General features: G+C 32.9%; 1 protein-coding gene and 1 pseudogene across 1 annotated transcript; both read left to right on the plus strand.

Annotated features, from left to right (window-relative positions):
• The first annotated feature begins 954 nt into the window (after nucleotides 1-954).
• LOC105139191 (scarecrow-like protein 8) lies at nucleotides 955-3,287 on the plus strand. The gene has a single exon (XM_011045549.1). The coding sequence runs from the start codon at nucleotides 1,094-1,096 to the stop codon at nucleotides 3,098-3,100; it is 2,007 nt and encodes a 668-aa protein (XP_011043851.1). The 5' UTR covers nucleotides 955-1,093; the 3' UTR covers nucleotides 3,101-3,287.
• Nucleotides 3,288-8,471: 5,184 nt separating this feature from the next.
• Nucleotides 8,472-15,358, plus strand: LOC105139192 (proline--tRNA ligase-like; annotated as a pseudogene).
• The last annotated feature ends 7,310 nt before the right edge of the window (nucleotides 15,359-22,668 follow it).

The following is a 22,668-nucleotide window of genomic DNA, read 5'->3' on the forward strand; positions in this document are numbered from 1 at the left end:
AACGGCGCGTGTCCACACTCCTAAGAGCCTAGCTATGTTCTGGGGTCCATGACATGACACGTGTACATATAATTATTAAATTATCATATGCAAGATATAAATAACAAATTTGTCCATCGTAGGATAATCTGTTCAAATAAAAAAATAATTAGTTACTGAGAATATCACTCCAGCACTACCATTACATATTATTTTTATAATTTAAAAAATTATAATTATTTAAATAAAAACATTTAAATTTTAAATGCACATGATATTTAGAAGATGATAATAAAAATAATAACGTCACACTCATAAAAAATAACCAATTGAATTAATACTAGCTATTCAAATAATTTATTTTTATTTGAATAACCTTAAAATTTTTTCTCTCTATGTTCATTTATCCCTTAAAATCCTTTCAAGAATTTATTACTAAATAACTAAATAAAATTATTTATTGAACATACTAAATTTATATCATAAATTACCATAGCTGGATAAATATAATAATCATAAATGATTATTTTTTAAAATATTTTTTAAATATATTAAAATAATTTTTTAACATTTTTCTATTGTTAATATTAACACATCAAAACAATTTAAAATTATAAAAAAAATTAGAATTATTTTTTAAACACAAAAAAATACACCCTAAAAATGCTTTTGTTTTAAAATTTTAAAAGCAAGTTATTAAAAAATAAAAAATATTATTTTAATATATTTAAAATTGAAAAAGAAACATTTTATAAAACAAAACGAAACCGGTACACAAAAACACTCTAATAGGCTTGAAGAGTTTAATAAAAACAAAATGAAAAGCACGCACTCCTAAGAAGCGTAGATAATGTCCTACTAAAAGTACCAACTCCACGCGACCAAAGTATGTTACAACTCTATTAATCACCGTTGATTTTCAAGAAACAGAAGACATCAAGCGGTGACAGTTTCCGTTATATTCTATCAACAATCATTCCACCCTCATAAGAGAAACTCTCTCGCTCTCTCATACACTCGCTTTTCCCCATAAACAAACCTCCCCCATAATGCGTTTCTCTCTGTGATCCTCCAAGAAAACAAGAAAGGGGTTCTTGGAAAAACTCAACTTCTCATGGCCTCTGGGTTTTCAGGCGGCGGCGGTGGCGGTGGCGGTGGCGTCCAAGATTTCTACACCAGTAGATCACCTATTATACCCACCATGAACCTAACAAATAACCACCACCACAACCCATCATCACTGCCTCCTTATAGAACCAACCAAATTTTTCTTGACCAAAATTTGTCTTCTCATAATTACCAACAGATCGCTCAACATAGAGCAATCTTTCCCACAACCACCGCTACCACCACCTTGATCGGCAAGCGAACACTTGCCGATTTTCAAGCATTTCAACAATCACCACCGCAACAAAACCTGCTAAACCAAGCAGCACTGAACAATCTTCTTCTCCGGTCTGTAAAGCCGAGGATTAATAACAATATTTTCCAACAGAACACGTCTCCGATTTCCACTCTTGATTTCTCTGTTAGCAACCTGTCTCCTGAGCTCCCTTCCTTAATGTCTCAACGTTACGGGCTCCCTCTTCTTCAACAGCTTCGACCCCAACACCACCAACAACATCAGCAGCAGCAGCCGCCTATGAATCTAATTAGTCCTAGTGGTATCATCAACAACAACAGAACCAGCAACAACAGCATGATGCCGTATGTGAATATGTTACAGAATCAAAACGGAGGAAATGGAATAGTTATGGGCCAAGATCGGGAGAAAAAGATGCTGAACCAGCTTCAAGAACTGGAAAAACAGCTTCTTGACGACGACGACGATAACCAAGAAGGTGATGCCGTCAGTGTTATAACGAACACTAACAGTGAATGGTCTGAAACAATACATAATCTCATCACTTCTTCTTGTAATAATCCGATTTCTCCATCACCCACTTCATCATCTTCATCCTCATTTTCAACGGTCACAACTCCGGTTTCGAAACAGACAGTAATCGAAGCAGCATCAGCAATTTATGAAGGCAAAACTGATGTTTACACTGAGATCTTGACTCGTGTGTCTCTGGTTTCGAGCCCAGGAGGGAATTCTGAGCAGAGATTGATTGAGTACATGTTGATGGCTTTAAAATCCCGGCTTAATTCTTCTCAAAACACTTCTGTAATGGAGCTGTATAGCAAGGAACATGTGGATGCAACCCAGTTGTTGTACGACCTGTCTCCTTGTTTCAAATTTGGTTTCATGGCTGCCAATCTTGCCATCATTTACGCTACAAGAGAGCAAGAACAAGAGGCGAGCACTTCCAGCAATGGCTTCCATGTTGTTGATTTTGATATTTGTCATGGAGGGCAATACATGAACCTTCTACACGCGCTTTCTGGGCTTCAGAATTCGGGGCCAGCCTTTGTTAAGATCACAGCCGTCGCTGCTGATAGCAATGGCGTAGAGGAGGAGAGGCTGAGGCTAGTTGGTGAAAGGCTTAGCCAACTCGCTCGTCGAGGAGGTCTGAATTTGTGTTTCAACGTTGTGAGCTGCAAACTCAGTGAGTTGACTCGGGAGTCCCTCAGGTGCGAGCCGGACGAGGCATTGGCTGTCAATTTTGCGTTCAAGCTGTATAGAATGCCGGACGAGAGCGTGTCCTCCACCGAGAATCCGAGGGATGAGCTTTTGAGGCGCGTGAAGGGGTTGGCGCCGCGCGTGGTGACTGTAGTGGAGCAAGAAATGAATACCAACACGGCCCCATTCATGGCGCGCGTGAACGAATCCTGTTCATATTACGGAGCGCTGTTCGACTCGATTGAGTCAACGGCTAAAGGGGATAACTCGGAGCGAGCCAAGGTCGAGGAGGGGCTGGGGCGGAGGATATTAAACTCGGTTGCTTGTGAAGGGAGGGACCGTGTTGAGAGATGCGAGGTGTTTGGAAAATGGCGGGCCCGGATGGGCATGGCAGGGTTCGAGTTAAAGCCTCTGAGTCAAAACATAGCCGAGTCGATGAAAATGAGATTGAGTTTAGCAAACAGAGTTAGCCCAGGATTTAGCGTTAAAGAAGAGAATGGTGGGGTATGTTTCGGTTGGATGGGAAAAACTCTCACAGTCGCATCTGCTTGGCGTTAACTTCACTCTCTCTCTTTTATATTATTATTATGATTGCTGTTGTTATTAATCGTTTAGTGTTATTGTTAAAGTATATGTATACTTATTTTTAGTATTATTTTTAACTCCTTTTGCTTATGAAAATGGAAAGAAAATCCACCAAACGAAATAATATAAAGGGAGTGTTTGGATGAATTTGAGGAAGGAAGATTCTCTTCATTTGCTTTCATTGTTATTATTATTTTATTAAATATGAGGTGTGTGTGTGTGTGTGTGGAGGAATCTGTGTGATTGGTGTTGTTTGCTAACACTTGTGTGATTTAGTTTGCTTTTCTTTTTTAAATCAATGATATTTTAATAGAGGGGAGTTGCTAGATATAGTTAAAATCAAAATAAAAGGGTTGGAACTTTCTCAATTGTCCATGGTTTTTGTCGCCAAAATTATTAAATTTAGCTTGTTATACTTCACGGGTTGGGTTAGATTATGAATTAATTTGCTGGGTCTATTGGATTTTAATTGGATTAATTCTCTTCTAATTAAATTTGAAATATAGCTAAAACTAAATTTCAAAACATCTATTTACTGAATTGATTTGTTAGACTGAATCGGTTTTAATAATCCATTCTTATCTAATTTAATTTAAAATATAGCTCAGACTAGGCTTTAGAATAATTATTTATTGGATTTGGATTGACTTGTAAGGTTAGGTAGATTTTAATAATACTATATAAATAAATATTTTTTGTTTAGTTGACATTAATGTTTTTTACAATGAATTGTTTTTGGTTTGAGTTTTTTTTTTTAAAAAAAGAGAATATATCTATTTATAAAATGAGTTTAATATTTTTTTAAGTAGTATATATTTATTGGATTTAAAATTATAAAGTACTTTGGTTAAGATGCGGACATTTATTGATAAAGAAGATGAAAAGAAAGAAGAAAAAGGGATGGAGCATTAGACTGAAGTTTGGGGTCACTTTAACAATCTTAGTTATTTGATGTACAATTGAAGGTATACACGTACATGTATCATACATACATATGTCGCAATCATATAGTATCTCCAATAATTAAATTGATAACATATAAGTGATTGAATTTCCATAAGTAAATAAAATTTCCTTAAGATATCTTTAATGATATGAATAATTGTAAGATATGAATAATTTACGGTTATCATCCAACGGGGAATCTTGGGAATGGAAGTATATTATTTAGAGTAATATTCATTTATTTTTATTTAAAAAAAATTAATATTTTTTACTTACTTTAAATTAATAATTTTTTAAAATAAAAATATTATTTTGATGTATATTTAACTAAAAATATTTTAAAAAACAATGGTTACTCTCCTTACAAGACACCCTCTTAACCAAGAAGCTTGTTCAATGATTCACTCTCACATTCGCGTGTACAGGAGAGTATAACTTGATGATTTCTTACAAAAATGGAGCTACGAGATTCTTTTTTGAATAATTGAGGTAGAGATTGATGGTGTGTGTTGTTCTTCTTTAAAATTCACAAAGAGGTTGGAGGAGGACAAGGGGATTGTTTTTACTATTTAGGTACCTAAGATTAGAAACATCTATCCATACTTTAAGATGAAAAGACATCATCAAGTGAGGGGAGCTTCAAACCTTTGCAACCATAAACCCGAATTTAGTGACAATTGTTCTTTTCAAGCACGAACATGAATCAATAATTATTAGTGATGACAATTTCAATGAAACCGATGGATATTTGACCGAACCAACTCGAATGGACAAGAGGGTTTTGGACTAGACCTCATTCAGGTAAAACTTGAAAGAAAAGGTCGGGTCTAGGTTAGTATGAACACATGCCTACGCAACTAGGAATAAATAAATAAATAAATAGTCTAATTTACATGTATACCAAGTTAATTGGGTACCAAATAGATATAAATTATAACATGTAAGTTGAAATTATAAATACTTAATGAATATTTAAAACTTTTTTTTTAATTTATATGGGATATCCGGTCAGCTTGCGTGCATCACGATTAATCATCACGGTTCACTAAATATCCTACAAACCCAGTAGACAAGTAAGATATCACGGGGATGACAGGCATACATGCTAGGACTTGAATCCATGTTAGACAAGCCTCTTATATCACTAAACCAAGCCTCTCGATGCATAAAAAAATTCATACTTAATTGAATTTATGGTAATTTGAATAGTTAATAATAAAACTGGTTTCATGGATACCCCTCGAAATCAATCATTGCAAACTTCAATTTTTATTTAAAAAAATACAGGCGATGGATGCTAAGTTCACTGTGTAAAAATTATCACCCCCACTACCTTTGCTTCTTCAGAACACTCGGGCTCACCATCAATGATCAATCACTCAATGCTCATTGACACCAGCAAAACGTGTGATGCACAAGGTGCACAATTCTCCATAGAAAAACCCTAATAAATGCATAATAATTCGACATGGCAGCCGCAAAACAGGTACTATGTGTGCCCTAAAAATGGGAAAGGAAGCAAATGCTTTTTGAAATGAGCAGGAAAAAAAAAGGAACGACAGACTATAATTGACATTAGAATTCAATTAGCTCGACCAATTGTGTGAAATTTGAAGTAAATGAGAGAGTAGTACATAACACTGAATGTTATTAACCTCGACCTATGTTTATATATTGTTCAATTGAGTTATATGTATGATCTAAGATAACTTTTAAATTAAATTAAATTAATTTAGGCTTGATTTAATTTAATTTGAGTTTAACTCAATGATAAAGAAGTTGTTCGAGAATATAGTGTAAACTATATTTTAAAAAAAATTAATTTTTATTAAAAGTATTATTTTATGTGTTTAAATTGTTTTGATGACTTAATTAAAAAAAATATTATTTTAATTTAATTTGATATAAAAATACTTAACATGTTAGGTTAATTTGCTACGACTCGGTGAAGACTTTGTAGTTATTTAAAAATAAAATAAAAATGACTACGCGCAAGAGTAAAATAAAGAAAATTATGAATGGTGTCCGTAGATGGTTGGATTTGACGGGCTGAATAGATGATCACCAAAAGGCATGGTAGAACAAGCAGGCCATGAGATCAAAGTCACTTTACACAATAGTAAAGTCAAAACCCTCCTTTTGTCTCTTAATATTTACATTTTATTTAAACTTTATAATAAAGTTGTGGTCCTTTTTCATGCAGTGGCACAGCATGAACGAGTGTCACCCGGCTCTTGTTGGCCTCGATGCTCTTAATAGTTACATCAATTCTTCATCATTTGATTCTAAGAAAAAAGACTTTAGCTCAAATCTCAATTTTTACACCCGATAAGTTATTCTGAACAAATAACTCGTTATTTATCTGGATCCTAATTAGAATGAAATTTTAAATTAAGTCTTAAAAAATATTCATTCAATATAAATCAATTAATCAAATCAGAATAATTAGATCAATTCGAGAATTTTTTTAAAATAAAATAAATATATTACCAAAATAATTCAATAATCTTGATTCTTTTCGGGAGGAGGTAGGATAAGAGACCAAGTAGCGTTCTAGCCCTGTAAAAAACAAAAAAAAATTATTATTTATTTGAATTCTAATAAAAATTAAATTTTAAAAAATATTAATTCAAATAAATCCAATCAAACTCATCAATGAATTCAAGAATTTTTTTTAAATAAAATAAATATATTAATAAAATAATTTAATAATCTAGATTCTTTTACCGAGGTACACAACTGACAAAGTAGCTTCCCAGCACTCTAAAAAGAAAAAGAAAAAGAAAAGGAATAAGAAAACATGTCTTCTCGTGGATGGGATCCCAAGGAAGTTCTTATATGAAAATGGTTTCATTGGAGGGCCAAGCCCAAAAATATCACACAAGCTCAAGACGGAAGCCACTGGGCCAGGCCTTGTACATTTCAAGCCCCAACCAAGAAAACCCGCCGAAGGAATCTAGGCCTAGAAAAAGAAGAAATGGATCCTAATCCATCTTTTGGAATACATTTATTATTTTGGATTTTTAGTTTCGAATTTATTTTGTATTGGATTGAGACAAAACAATGCTTATTAATTAACCATTTATTTATGTTTAAATTTAGTTAGGGTTTATGATATTCTTACAGAGGGAGCAAATCTTGATGTATAATCGAATATCTATATTTAGTTAGGGTTTATGTTAACTTTGCAACAAATTTGTGATTGGGGTCAAGAGTTTTACTTTTGGGATCTATGAGTCATTCTGTAAGCTACAGGGACTAGAATGTATACTTTATGGAAAAACAAAAACCTCATCTTCTTCAAAGAATTTGCATGGTAGTCAAGGTCAATAAAATTAAATAAAATTAATTGAGGTACATGATGAAACTTGTCTGACTGTTAATTAAAAAAAAAAATTAAAACCTTAAAGAAAACGAATCGCGGAACGGGTATCATCTCTTATACTCCCCTCACCAACCTCCCTCTTCTCCTCTCCCTCCTGGGAGGAGGTAGGATAAGAGACCAAGTAGCGTTCTAGCCCTGTAAAAAACAAAAAAAAATTATTATTTATTTGAATTCTAATAAAAATTAAATTTTAAAAAATATTAATTCAAATAAATCCAATCAAACTCATCAATGAATTCAAGAATTTTTTTTAAATAAAATAAATATATTAATAAAATAATTTAATAATCTAGATTCTTTTACCGAGGTACACAACTGACAAAGTAGCTTCCCAGCACTCTAAAAAGAAAAAGAAAAAGAAAAGGAATAAGAAAACATGTCTTCTCGTGGATGGGATCCCAAGGAAGTTCTTATATGAAAATGGTTTCATTGGAGGGCCAAGCCCAAAAATATCACACAAGCTCAAGACGGAAGCCACTGGGCCAGGCCTTGTACATTTCAAGCCCCAACCAAGAAAACCCGCCGAAGGAATCTAGGCCTAGAAAAAGAAGAAATGGATCCTAATCCATCTTTTGGAATACATTTATTATTTTGGATTTTTAGTTTCGAATTTATTTTGTATTGGATTGAGACAAAACAATGCTTATTAATTAACCATTTATTTATGTTTAAATTTAGTTAGGGTTTATGATATTCTTACAGAGGGAGCAAATCTTGATGTATAATCGAATATCTATATTTTGTTTTAATTAGCTCGAGGGTTAACTTTGCAACAAATTTGTGATTGGGGTCAAGAGTTTTACTTTTGGGATCTATATGAGTCATTCTGTAAGCTACAGGGACTAGAATGTATACTTTATGGAAAAACAAAAACCTCATCTTCTTCAAAGAATTTGCATGGTAGTCAAGGTCAATAAAATTAAATAAAATTAATTGAGGTACATGATGAAACTTGTCTGACTGTTAATTAAAAAAAAAAATTAAAACCTTAAAGAAAACGAATCGCTAAAATAAAATTAAAACCTTAAAGAAAACGAATCGCAGAAAGGGTATCTTCTCTTATACTCCCCTCACCAATCTCCCTCTTCTCCTCTCCCTCCCTCCCTCCGCAGCAAACTTTCCATCCCTCCACCACTAACGGCCGCCTTCTCTTCTCAAACTGCATGCATAATCCACAACTGAAAACCCCAAGAAACAAGCAAACCATGATCAAAGTGGTATGCGTTAATACAACTTTTTCCAAAATCAATTCTTAAAGACATATTTTGTGGTCATGGACACTTTGAGCTGAGTATTCTATTGTTTGAGTTTGTTTGTGAATGATATTGAATTTGAATTATGGGACTAATTTGCTTTTCTTTGCGTACAAATGAGTTGGCGTATGATGTTTTTATGAGACAAATCAGAGCTGGGCTCAAGTAGCATGGTTTGTTTTTACAATTGAAACTGCATGTGTGTGTTCTTGTGGATGGACTTTGTTTGAGTTTGTCTTTAATTCTTGTGCTGGTATTTGTGTGCTGTAGTTTATACCAATACTCATTTATTGAGAAAGAAGCTAGTCATGTTGAGGGGTTCAGTCCAGAATTGGCTCTTGTAACTATCTCGGGAGGAAAGGAACTTGAAAAAAAACTTGTTGTAACATTTTATTTTTTCTAGTCTTGGAAAGTTAAGGGTTGATGAAAATGTTATGTTGTTTCATTTTCTTGAAAAACAATGACCTGAGTTTTGGCTTTGCACTTGCTGAGGTTGTGGCAGGTTTGACCCAATAGTGAAACCATAGTGAATCTCATGTTTACTCAGTGGGTTCATAGTTATCGTACTTTCCTCTCAAGGTAAACCATGTAAAAGTTTGGTCACCTGTAGCGAATAGCTTCCAATCATGGAGGGTTGTTATGTACAACTGTTTTTCTCCTTCCCCTTCCCCTTCCCCTTCCTATTAATATTTTGTTTTCTGTTTTAGTGGGCAAATGTCACAAGATGGGACATGCACACAGAACCATTTGTGAGGACTCTTGAATTTCCATGGCAGGAGGGTCACACAGCTCATGCCAATCTAGAGGAGGCAGAAAACGAGGTTTGCATCTTATTGAGCTGTAGTATGCTTGATATCTGATAGCGTACTAGCATTTGCATTAAATGGATTTGCACTGCTGAATCGCAGGCATTACAGATGATCAATGTCTATACAAAATTCGCTTATGAGCAAGCTGCAATACCTGTTATCACAGGTAGAAAATCAAAAGTGGGAACTCTTGCTAGTTCTGATAGGACACATACAATAGAGGCTATGATGGGTGATCAGAAAGCATCACAGGCTGGAACTAGCCACAGCCTTCGGCAAAACTTTTCTCGGGCTTTTGGAATGCAGGTATTTTAGTCAGTAGTTACTAGATAAGATTATTTCAGACACTTTATGAATTGCTGCTAGCTGAGTGTTTTGTTGCTCTATTTCTCGCATGATATAATTTGAATGCAAAGAAAAGTCAACAGCATAATTTTGAAAAAATATTTTATTAATTAAATCCTTTTTAGTGAATTATCAGCTAATTCATGTGGATAATTATGGAATAGGGAAAAAAAAATGTTGCAAACTCAAGATTTGAGTTAAATCGTGGTTAATTTACCTGGGAAATTCCCTTCCATTTGGTTTAGAAACAATGAAATGGCCAGTGTGCATTTTGGCATCTATAAACAATTAGTCTGAATGAACTTACCTTTACTATTCCTTTTGTTTTCCGTCTATGTAACATTTATAATGCTTAACCTACCATGTGGGTTAAGGTTTGTTTTTTTTCCTATTCGCAAAACCACGCGCCTTAAATACCATGCCCTACATGAAGTAGTTCAGATGGCAATGCCTGAGGTTTAGACTGCATAACAGCCTACAGATAGCTTAATTCGGTGCCAGCACTATGTGAATTCGTGGTCACTTTATTGGGTCTGGCGCTTTGTAGTCTTAGCCTAGGCATGGTGTTTTTAAAGTGTTTTTGTCCAATACCATATGCATATGTTTGGCAGCCACTCTTTTATGGTGAAGGAGAAAAGGAACCTATGTAATACATGTGCAGTATATAGCAATGTAGTGTGTGAGAAGCAGAAATGCATGCAAGTGTGTAGGTGTATTGTCCAAGCATGTGTATAGGTGCATGCAATTGTCGAGGAGTCTTGTCCCGATAATATGCAAGAAGACAAGTGTCTTTGAGGTGTCATGCACTAAAGCTTGGCTAATGTTAGGTAAGACCTATCCATCTACATGTCCAAATAACCAAGCTTACTAACACCTTTAGAAGGAGGCATCGTGTTTGGAACAAGCGAGCTCTTTTGAATAAGAATCCCCAAGTACACATACGTTATAGTTTCATCCAATGCTTTCCTTATTGTTAACCTTACACGTACCACCACCTTTCATGTCCCTATACAAATTACATGTATCACAAGAATAGACCCTTGTGCATAACAGCCTCCTTGTTTTGTTTATAGCAATTAACTGGGTTGCACAGCAGTGATGTGCAAAAAGCAAACAAAGAAGAGGAAGATAAAAAGGGGATTGTATGATAATGTGGAGTTTTATTTCAACAAAGCTTGTTTGGTACCTAAGAGAATGCCTGTTATATAGGTATTACGAGTCTTGCTTATTTGGGCACATAGGTGAACGCTTGCTAGCTAAACATGATTACAAGTGTTTGTACACAGCCCCTCCAAGACACTTGTGTTCTTGCTCATTATCAAGACACTACTTAAAGGCAGCAAGACCTTTGCGCACACCCATTCTTATTCTGGCACACAATTACAATGTATCTCCCATTGCATTCTCTGATATGAAGTGGCTCAGTTGGCCATGTCCGAGATTTAACTTTATCAGCTTCTCTGGCAAGTGTCTAAGCTTAACTCAGTGGTAGCAATGATCATCTCATTGGTCCAGCATTTTGCACTCTTAACCTAGGTGTGATTGTTTAAATCGTTTAGCTGTGTTGCCATTGTCTTCAAGAAGTGTACATAAACACCAGTAAAGGGTAATATCCTGCTTATTCTTCGCCTATGTGCATTTGGATGCATGGGTGAATACCGGACTTTGTTGATTGTCTGTTCTCTGCCACTTACTTTTTTTTCCTTGATATTTTTTCATGTTTTCCTTTTAACCTACCAAATAAAGAAATCGATCCTTTCCTTCCCCTCACTGTTGAATTTTACTTATAATTTGAGAAGTCCATGATCTTAACAGAAATTATGTACCTGTACAGTTTATGGATGAAATTGGAGAGAGGCAACATGTGTGGCAGACATCATGGGCTATCAGCACTTGCTTTGTTGGTGGTATAATTATGACCCATGGTGATGATTCTGGTCTAATGCTACCACCAAAACTTGCACCAATAAAGGTACTTGTGTATCTCTATTAGTGATTTCTCAAGTTAGCATATATGTGTTTGTTATTATCATTGTTGGTTTACATGCATTTAGATCAAAGGTACTTTGGTACTTGTCGGGGATCTTTCAATTTTATGTACTTGATCTAAGAATAGAGATGTTTCATTCTTTTAAGGAAGCTTGTTGTTGCTCTCTTTTGTGGTTGTAATATAGCAGCACATCCCAGGGGTGTGCTTGCTGTGTTCAGGTACTTGGACAGGCAATTTTTTGTCTATTGGAGAAAAATATCTCGTTAGGACAGTCTATGCATAAGCACTTGGTTTCAGTCTTCTGATTGGTGCCTGTATGAAAGTAAAGTTTAGGTTTTCGAGTTGCCATTTTCACGTTTAGTAGATAACAAACAACTCGTTTTATGAGTTATACTACCATTTCAATTTGTTCTTCCTATCTGTGTTGTGTTCTTCCAGGTGGTGATTGTGCCAATCTGGAGAAAGGAGAATGAAAAAACTGGAGTTCTCAATACAGCATCTTCTGTAAAAGAAAACTTGCAATCTGCTGGTATCAAAGTTAAACTCGATGACATGGATCAAAGAAGCCTGGGATGGAAGTTCAATTTCTGGGAGATGAAGGTCTGTTCTTATTCTTATTTTAAGTACATGAACAAAAGAAAAGATTAATAATTAATTAATGATTTAGCCCTCTAATTAATTATGACTTTCATTAAAGGTGCCTGGATGTGTCTCGGTCATTAAAACTTATGGTAATCTGTCAAAAAGAATCTGAACTGTACATTTCTTCTTGTGCCTGATGTCAATTTTGGATGTTTATGTCATTGTGTGACTAATGCAATGTGTTGGACTTGCTACACCTGGTCCTCAATTTTATTTTATTTAAAAAAAAAATAGTTTCGATGAGTCCCAACTGCGCTTTTGATTTTTTTTGTTTTTGGTGATTTTGGATCATCTTCATGCGCTATCAAAAATAAAATAACATTGTTTTGATTCATTTCCAAGCAAAAAGCACTTTGAAAAACAACTTCTACCATAGACCCTTATCCTTGTTCATAAAAAGAAAGCCTTTGAAATGTGTGGAACAGCCCTTATTTTTTCAAGCAAATGTTAAATAATACTTTAGTTTCAAGAGGGGTACCTCTGAGGATTGAAATTGGTCCCCGGGATGTTTCAAGTGGAAGTGTGGTCATGGTCAAATCAGGAGAGATGTTCCTGGAAAACAAGGAAAAATGTTGTAATATCCATGGAGCCTTCAATTTTAGAAGCTTACATCAAGGACAAGTTGGATGAGATCCAGTCATCTCTTTTGGGTAGGGCAACATCATTTCGAGATAGGTGCATTCTCTTGCTCAAACATTATGTGTAGTGGAAGCTTAGTTATGTGCATCAGTTATTGGATATGCGAGCTCTACTTTTCATCGAGGTCATCTATTATTATTTTTCAGAATTATAGCATAATCTCTTGGTGACGAATTTGTTTATAAACAGTGATTTCTGCACCCTGCCACCATAAAAATGCTAATATTTTGTCCATACCACTGCTGCTCACATCCTTTTCTTTGTGAACTTTGCTTTGATGTCAAGGCGGTAATAGCACCTACAGGCTTCTTTAGGAGAAAAACAGGTTGTGGTCTAATAATGCAAATGATAAGTTGACTTTTTCAAACACGTGAGGCATAATCATCATAGTAGACCATCCTACCAGAATGAAAAGGAATGCCAGCATGATTCACAGGAAGCAATAAATTGCTTTTTTACTAGCAAGAATGTAAGAATTGTTTTCCTAAGACCATAGGTTTTCTATTTCATATGTCATTAACTGTCACATGATGGAAACTGCCAAAGCAATGAAACTGGGAGTTTATGCTTCGTCTCAATAGCCTCAGGCACAGTGGGCAAATCTCTAGATCTAGATCTATAGTTACTTTATCATGGTGCATGGCATTATCGTTCTGGAAGCTTTGAGAGTCTGCTTCACCTGATTGCAATTAGGCTTTTTGTACTTGTGTAGTTGTGTACCAATTCCAATAATCACAGCCATCTGTAATGAAGTCCATCAGATTCCTGTATTCATCAAAAACATCTAATATTATTCTGACGTTTTCTTGCAGTAACATTGTGGATGTGGGCTCATATGATGAACTCAAAGCGGCAATATCCCTGGCTAAATGGGCAAGGGGTCCTTGGTCAGCTAGGTAGTTTATTTTGTTCTTCTTCATGTTAGTAGTGGATAAACAATTACAGTGTTGAGATCAAAGTAGGAGGGACTCACAGCATGTGTAATGCTATGCTGTGTTTGTTGACTGTAGTGATGCGGATGAATGGAGAGTAAAAGAAGAAACAGGGGCAACCATTCGGTTTTTCCCCTTCAAACAGCCTCAAGGGAGTAAAACATGCTTGATGACTGGCGGCAAGCCAGCAGAAGAAGTTGTGATTTTTGCTCATATCGACTCCTGTCTCACATCAGATGTTCAAATGGTCTCATTTGGGAGAGAGCGTTTACCCATGGTAAAGTTTGTCATGGATTCCAGTTCTTCCTTGTTTTAGTAGTTTTGATCAAGAGGGTGACCAAAGCAATGCATCATATTATTTTAATGGAGAAAGAGGAAAGATACTGTTTTAGGTGGTATAGACAGATTTCCCAAACAACCATTAGATGCGGGTTTTGTTGCGTGAAGTGTTTCCATCTCAATCAGAGATAAGAGTAAGTTGAAGATTGGACTTAAAATATCATTTTTGCAATCCCTTGCAACAATCAATCCCACCTTATTAAATTTCTTTGGAAATGTCAACTTGCTTTGTAACATGTGAGGTGCCAATCTAGGTCGTGACTGACACACATGGATTGGGTGGTACATGCTACATGTGTGCAGGTTGGACCTCTTGTGCAGATAATGCACATGAGGTGTAGACATGTCAGCTGCATGGATCATGATTTCATTATCTCGGTTAGAGTTCTTAGCACTCTATCAATTAATAGCACTCTCCTCTGTGTAGAGTCAAAAGTTTGAGAACAGTGTGCCTAGATCGGAATAGGTGGTGTCTGTCGGATAGTGGGCAAAATGAAGGGATAGAAATGAGAGAAGATGGTACAAAAGGACACAAGCACAACCTGTTTCGTTCATTCAGAATGCGAAGAAGGGTCAAATACAAGTGCAGAGTAGTAGGTGAGATCAGCTAACTCTCTAACCACCCTTCGTCATAAGTGGGATGTTAATATCTTCACCACAATATTTGGATTAACCTGATTGCATTGTCTGTGATTTGCTGGTGGATGCTTTGCTTGCTGTCCTTGTCTGGAAAATGGTGCAGTTAGGGTGTGGCTATGCTAAAAGCATACCTTTCTTACAACATTTTAGATCGAAAAACACTTTGCATGCAAACAAATTACACTCTAAATTCTCGTACAAACTCATATGTCATCTAATAAAGGATAAGAAGTGCTGGTCCCGAAAATATCAAACGATCGGTTAAGAATGACAAGTAGCAATATGGAAATTTCGTAAGATTTGTTTGTTTGCATGCATAGCATTGCTCCTAGTTTCATCGGATCTCTCAAGACAAAATGTTGCAAGACGTCTGTCAGAAGATTTTCTAGAGAAATGGTGTTTGTTAGCTAAGAAAAAGAGGAGGGAAGATAACCGCCTGTGTTGAGTCTTTTCCATGGCCTTCCCTAGACCTGCTTTCAACTAAATAGCTTTGGAATGGTAGGAAGGAGGAGAAGAGACAACTTGAGGAAATTTTACAGGTCTAAGGAGGGAAGGAAAGTGCAGCTTCTTTTTTTGTTGTAATAATATTTTTTTAAAAAAAAAATTATTTTTAATACCGTCTCATCAAAATAATATGAAATATTAAAAAAATTAAATTGAAGAAAAAAATTAAATTTTTTAAAAGCGATACAAAAACAAACAGTAACGGTGTCGTACGGTGACAATGCTAAAAGGGGCAGCTACTATGTGCCGATGGTAGGGTAGGATTCAGAGAGTTCCCAAAGAAGCTTAATGGGAGCATCTGGGTCGTCCGTGACTGGTGAAAACTTGCACTCAAGTGGGTCCTTTTGATGACGTGGAAGGATCAGGTGCGCTTCAATTTTTTGGAAAGGAATCTTGACTTTATCAATTGTGGTGGGGTTCCTGGCGTGGAATAAAAGTTAACGCGCTTACGTGTGGGTCCCTTTTGAAAATAAGATATTAAATAACAAATATAAAAAATATAAAAAAAGGAAAGTATCAAATTATTGAAGAAGGCAAATTGCAAGGTGGTGGGTGACGCAAAGAACTTTTCTTTTTCTTCCTTCCTCCTTTGTCCCACTCCCTCCTCCTCCTCCTCCTCCTATTCATCACTTCTTCTTTGGGCAAATTCGAAAATACAACAAAGTTATAGTTTAATTAAAATAATATTATTTTCAATTAATTTTTTAGAAAAACTAACTAATATTAGAATTAGATTGATGAAATTCCAAGTTAATCGTTAAGCTAATATAGTATTGATAATTTTTTTATTAAATATAAATATATATTTAAATTAATATGATTATAGATAATACACTTGCTCAGGGCAGGAGGAAATCCTCCAGCTGACATTTATTATTTAATAAATAAATTAATAATTCATATTGAAAAAATAAATTCTCTTATAGATAAAAAAAAATATAAAAATAAAAATAATTAATGCTACCCACACGTGCTGGGTATGATGAGTTTCGACTGTCTGGGATTGAGAAAAAATATTATTCCCGAAAATAATGAAATGTTCATAGACACATTAATAGAAAGAATTAATTGATACATTGACTGTCGCATTAATAAACATTATCGTATGGCGTGGTTGCTTGATCTTTGATGCTCTTGTGATTATTCTTGTTTCAGTGCCCTAATTAGAATTTAGCACAGCTAACTATAGTTTATTAGCAATTATTTTGCATAAGATTTAGAGGGAGTTTAAGTTTTTGGTTGCATTTACTTTTTAAAATATTTTTCATTTAAAAAATATATCAAACTAATAATGTTTATTTTTAAATTTTTTTTGATACCAGCGAATCAAAATAATTTAAAATACTAAAAATATTAATTTAAAATAATAAATTTAAAAATAAAAAAAATATGATTTGTACCTCATTCCTAAACACTTCCAATTGCATCACACTGCTACCTCTAGTGTTTTCTAAGTTCTACCATTGGATTTTTTTCTTATGATATTTGGCAATACATATATATGTATACATATATATACATACATATATATATATATAGCGCTGACTATTCAAAACAAAATAAATGATTTATTTTAAAAAAATATAGAGCTCAAATTATAATTATTAAACCCAGATTGATCCAGTTGGTTAACTTGGTGGCTGAACTGGTCCAAGTTTGTCAAAATACTAACCAGTGCAACTACCTAGCTAAACTTGGTCCACCCAACAAGTTAACCTATGACCTAAACAACTCGAGCAAACTTGGACGAGATTCGAGTGACTCTCCATGCTAGATTTGAGATCTTATCTCTGTTTGGATCTTTCTTGTCTCCCCTAGCCCCTCTAGGTGCGACGAGTCTCGCTATCTTCCTTGCTAGGGGACAAGGCCAGGTTGTGGGAGGAAGCGTGGTGGGAGAGCTTACCGCAGTAGATCTAGTTATAGTGATTGTAACATCGTTCACAAACATGGCATATAAGAGACTGTCTTTGAATACCGATGATCAATTGTTGATGATAGGATGATGAGAAATTGTCTTTGGATGAGGATGATCATTTGCTGATGCAAAGTGGTGGAAGGGGTGGAGGCGATGGGGTTGGGAATAATGGTCATTTTAATGAAGTAGGAGCGGCTTTTCAAAGGCTACTTTTTTTTTTTTTTCAAATATGAGTATTTTTCTATATCTTTTTTTTTTATTTTTTTTAGTTGGTTATTAGCATTTTTTAAAGTTTACTATATAAATATTAGAAAAGTATTTTATTTTTTTAATATGAGATTTGAAATCCTTTAGTATATATACTTTATGTTCTCAAGAAAAAACTTATTTTTTTAATGTGGGATTTAAAGCTTTTTCCAATGTTGGATTTAAAGTTTTTTCATATATATATTTTATGTTCACAAAAAAAATTATAATGTGGGATTTAAAGCTTTTTCATATATATATTTTATGTTCATAAAAAAAATTATATTTTTTCAATATGGAATAAAAAATTTTTTGGTTTAAATAGTTCTACTTAAAAAACTAATATAATATCTTTTGAATGTAAGATTTGAAACCCTTTAGTATATATACTTTATATTTACAAAAAAAAAGTTATGTTTTTTTAATGTGAGATAATTTTTTTAAAAAATATTTTTTTAAACTTCATTATTTACAATATGCGTAGGCTATATTCATATGATTTTTTTTTTTTCATATGAAATATTAAAATTTTAAATATATTTTTAAAATTTTTTCCGGGTTAACCCAAGTTAACTCGGATTGACTCATAAAACCTGAGATCAAGTCTCTTAACCGGGTCAATACCCGAACCGGGTTGATAACTATCATTCAAATTATAGTTAATAATATCCTATTAGTTATAATTTTGTCTACTTAACAAATATATTGTATCGAAAAAAGTTATTTGCTATAATCTATTTTAATGACAGATATAGGTAGAAGTAACCAAAAAAAATTAATATTTTGGATTTTATTTTATTTCTTTTCTTTTTGTCAGTAGAATGCCATTAATTACTTATATGTACCATAAAATTTTTCCATGCCATTATCATAGCAGCCACTCCAAAAAATTCAATTTCTCGTGTTTTTTTTTTTCAACTCTCAATCCATGTAAACTAGTTGAAAGAGAGTGAAAAAGAAATCATAGCTTACTACCATGACCTCCAGAGCAACCATCTTCACTCGAAATATATATATATATATAGACAAAAATCACAAAATTTTACAGTAAATTTCACCTGGGCTTTTGCAATAGCTGATGCCTTTTCACAGCAACTCATATGATACCCATTCTATCGTGTCTTGCGAGATAAAAGATAGAGACAGTGAAGAAATAAGTATCATGTTCAGTTAAAAGATACAAAAATAAATTTGTTTTGGGAATAATTTTATAGTAAATAATTATATCTTCAAAATACAAGGTATAAAAAAGCTCTTAATATCTTTGTCAAAAACTCTTAATTTTAAAATTATTTAACTAAAACATTTAAAAATAAAAATAATTATTATCATAATTTTAAAATCTAACTCGAGAGTCAATCCAGGACAAAATCAGGGTCAGTGGCCGAGGCTCGGGTCATACGTCGAATTTACTTGAGTTAATAGAAAAATAAAATGATTATTATCATAATTTTAAAACTTGATTCGAGAATTGACTCAATACAAGAATTGAGTCATGAGTGAGATTGACTATTGATCTATGTCCATATAAAAACAACAATGATTATTATCATAGTTTTAAAAACTTGACTCGGGGTAAGGTTTAACTCACATATTAAGAGGGAGGGTAAGGTTTAACTCACATATTACAAGGGTTGATTTAAAATAAAAATAATTATTATCATAGTTTAATTTAAAATAAAAATAGTTATTATCATGGTTTAAAAACTTAGTTAACTCGAGGCAATACCTAAATCACAGCTCAGTAGGGTAAGTGTAAAGGTCAATGTAAGGATAATAGTTGTTATTGTTATAGTTTTAAAACCTGACTTTAAAGTTGACTACAGCAAAGCCTATGTCATATGTTGAGAGATCAATAAGGGTTAACCTGAGTTAATACATGAATAAAAATTATTATAATCATAGTTTTAAAATCTAACCGGGAGTTGAATTGATATAAAGCTCATGTCATGGATCAGGATGATCAACTCAGTTAATCTAGATTTTATAAAAAAATCAAACAATCTTGTTTTGATAATTTTTTTTTAAATCAACAGGTTTTTGACCTGTATTTTATATTATGTTGATTTGAGTTTTTTATTAAGTTAGATTAAATTAATATTTTCTCTATTTTTTTAAACTTAGATCTATACAGGTCTCAAATCAACCAATCAATTCAGTCTTAGTTATATAACTAATATTATTAATTTCAACACTCAATATAAATTATATAAACTAAAGTAAAAAAAATAATATCTAATTTTTTTAAAATATATAAATTTGATAACAATACATGTTAAGGGGTAAACTATGTTTTTTTTCATATTTTATTTTATTTTATTTTATATGTCATAACAAAATAAAATACATAAACAATCATTTTATCTTATATATCTATATTAAATACAATTTTATATTTATCTTTTTTTGTTATATTGTTTCCCAATCTATTTTTTTTCTCAAAGGCTACAAAGTTATAAAGAATAATATTTTTTTAATATAAATATTCAAGTTAGATTATCCATATCTCAACTAATTTTACCATATAAAATAAAATACTGCCCTAAATTTCGACCATTATGTCTTTATCTTATCATGAGTTGCTTTTTACATTAGGATAAAAATTCCTTTTGCTTTCTCTCTGTCCTTTACTGATAGTTAATTTGGGTGTTCACATTTTTTCTCGAAGAAGACTTGAAGTGATTATGATTTGAATGATTTTCCTTTTCTACCTAACAAATTCCTCTCCAATAATGCAACTGTGTCTCAATTTTTTTTTCAATTTTATTTATAACTTTGGAAGATTATATGAATCCTTCGATAATTTGATAACGACTTGCTCATGATACAGATCATACAAAATCCTTTGGAAATCTCATAAACTTTCTTTGAAACTCGAGGATTGGATGTATTCAAAACAACAAGGAGAAAAAGTTATTGTATTTGATTAGTATTCTATGATAAAAAAGTTTTTGTCATTTTAAAATAAAAAAAGTTTATAAACATATGTTTCTCCTATTTTTATTATTTTTATCTTGAGAAAGTAATGCTATCTAATAAATATATTGCCTATAATTTTTTTCATCAATGAAGTGTAAATATTCAATTTCTAAATTCTTTCTCATTTTTTTTTCTTCAAAAAAATTTAAATGATCTTTTGGTGGAAATCCCAGCTAGAGTAGATTGCTCTCATATGTTTGGTATTATAATATACAGTATTTTTAATTTAAAAATATATTAAAATGATGAGTTTTTTTTTAACATTAATATATTAAAACCATCAAAATAGAACTTTAAAAAATATAAATTTAATGTATTTTAAATAAAAGATATTTTAAAAAACAAAAATAAAAACGATACAAAACAAGAAGATAGATGATATTAAACTTCTAAATGTTGAAAAATCATTCCATACATCTAAGATAATGCTTGGCATTATCATATTTATGCATGATCATCTACTCCTAATTAATTATGTTTTGCTGTATTACAAAGGAAACATTATAGCCTACCATTTATTAACAAAAAATAAAAAAAAATCTCTAACCTAATTATCATATTTCATGGAAAGCTTCCCATGGGTCTTGCGTATCCATCCCCACGCCCTTTTAATTCAGGGATGAGAATGTCTCAAGTTAGGTTAAGTCTCTTGAATTCAGAATCGACTAGATTTTTATTTTTATAATATTTTTCATATTTATTGAATAATTGTATTAAATTATATATAATTATAGAAAATTAAAAAAATAATATAAATAGCGGGGAGCTAAGTTAACATCCAAACTTTAGTTTTTTAGTACAAACAATGTAATGCATAATATTTTTTAATTATAAATTTATTAAAATAGTATTTTTTTTATGTTACATATTAAAATAATCAATAAAAAAACATAAAAAACACTTAAAAAAGAGTTTTAAAAAACATTTTAAAAAATAGAACATTGCCAAACAATTTCTGGTGCTTACCTTTTACATGGATGCTACGTTACTGGGCTTTAATGTTTCAGCTAAAACTTCTTACCGGGCTGTAATTGGGCCTGTGCCCATTGACCCGCTATTGTTTTTTTTTTTTTTTAAATAAAAAGGAGATGAGAAAGACGAATACACCACCACAACTTCTGAAGAATAAATCAAAATAGGAAACTTCTCAACAAAAAAAATAAAAAATAAATTGGAAGATGCCGTGATTGTCACCAAAACCCAAGGCTAAAATAGGCCCTTTGTCCCCTTGCACACTATTTGACTCTTTGACTTTTTGCATGAATACTTTGCTTGTACATCATCTCCGAGCATCAAGTCTAAGACACAGTAAAGGGCAAATTAAAAATAAAAACACAAATAAATAAATTTAAATTTTGAAAGTAAATTGATGGAAATAATACTAATTAAAATAGGAAAACATGCAAATAAATCATTCAAATCTTTTCTTTTTTTCCCACTAAAATACAATATATCCTCAAATTCCCAAGAAACCACACACCCACAAAGCATAAATAGTCAACAGCGGGCAACCAGGAAGGAGGGCATTATGGTCATTTGGCGAGAATAAACAAGGGCGGTTTGGGTATAAGGTGGAGAATAAAAAAGGGGCAAAGATAGAGATAGGGCTTTCGTGGCGTTGATCTAAAGTTTGTTCTTTAAAGCAAGACATTGGCTTCCTTCCTTCCTTCCTTTGTTCTTAGACAGAAATATCTCTAAAAAATTCTCTCTACTAATCGGAGTTTCGTCGATCGGAATCTGGCGAAGGTTACTTAAAATACTCGAAGAATTGAATATTTCTGAAGAATTTGCTGATCGGACTGTCTTCTATGTTCTGTTGATATTATTATCATTAGCTTCAAAGACTGGAGGAGGAGGCGGCGGCGGCGATTGTGAATATTATTAAAGGAATAGAAAAACAATATCTATAAGACAAAAAAGGTATTATTTTGATTAGTTTATACGATTTGTTTGTTTTCTTGGAATTACTGGAGATATAG

The sequence above is a fragment of the Populus euphratica genome, unplaced genomic scaffold (genome assembly GCF_000495115.2).
Source record: "Populus euphratica unplaced genomic scaffold, PopEup_1.0 scaffold89.1, whole genome shotgun sequence".
Lineage (NCBI taxonomy): Eukaryota > Viridiplantae > Streptophyta > Magnoliopsida > Malpighiales > Salicaceae > Populus > Populus euphratica.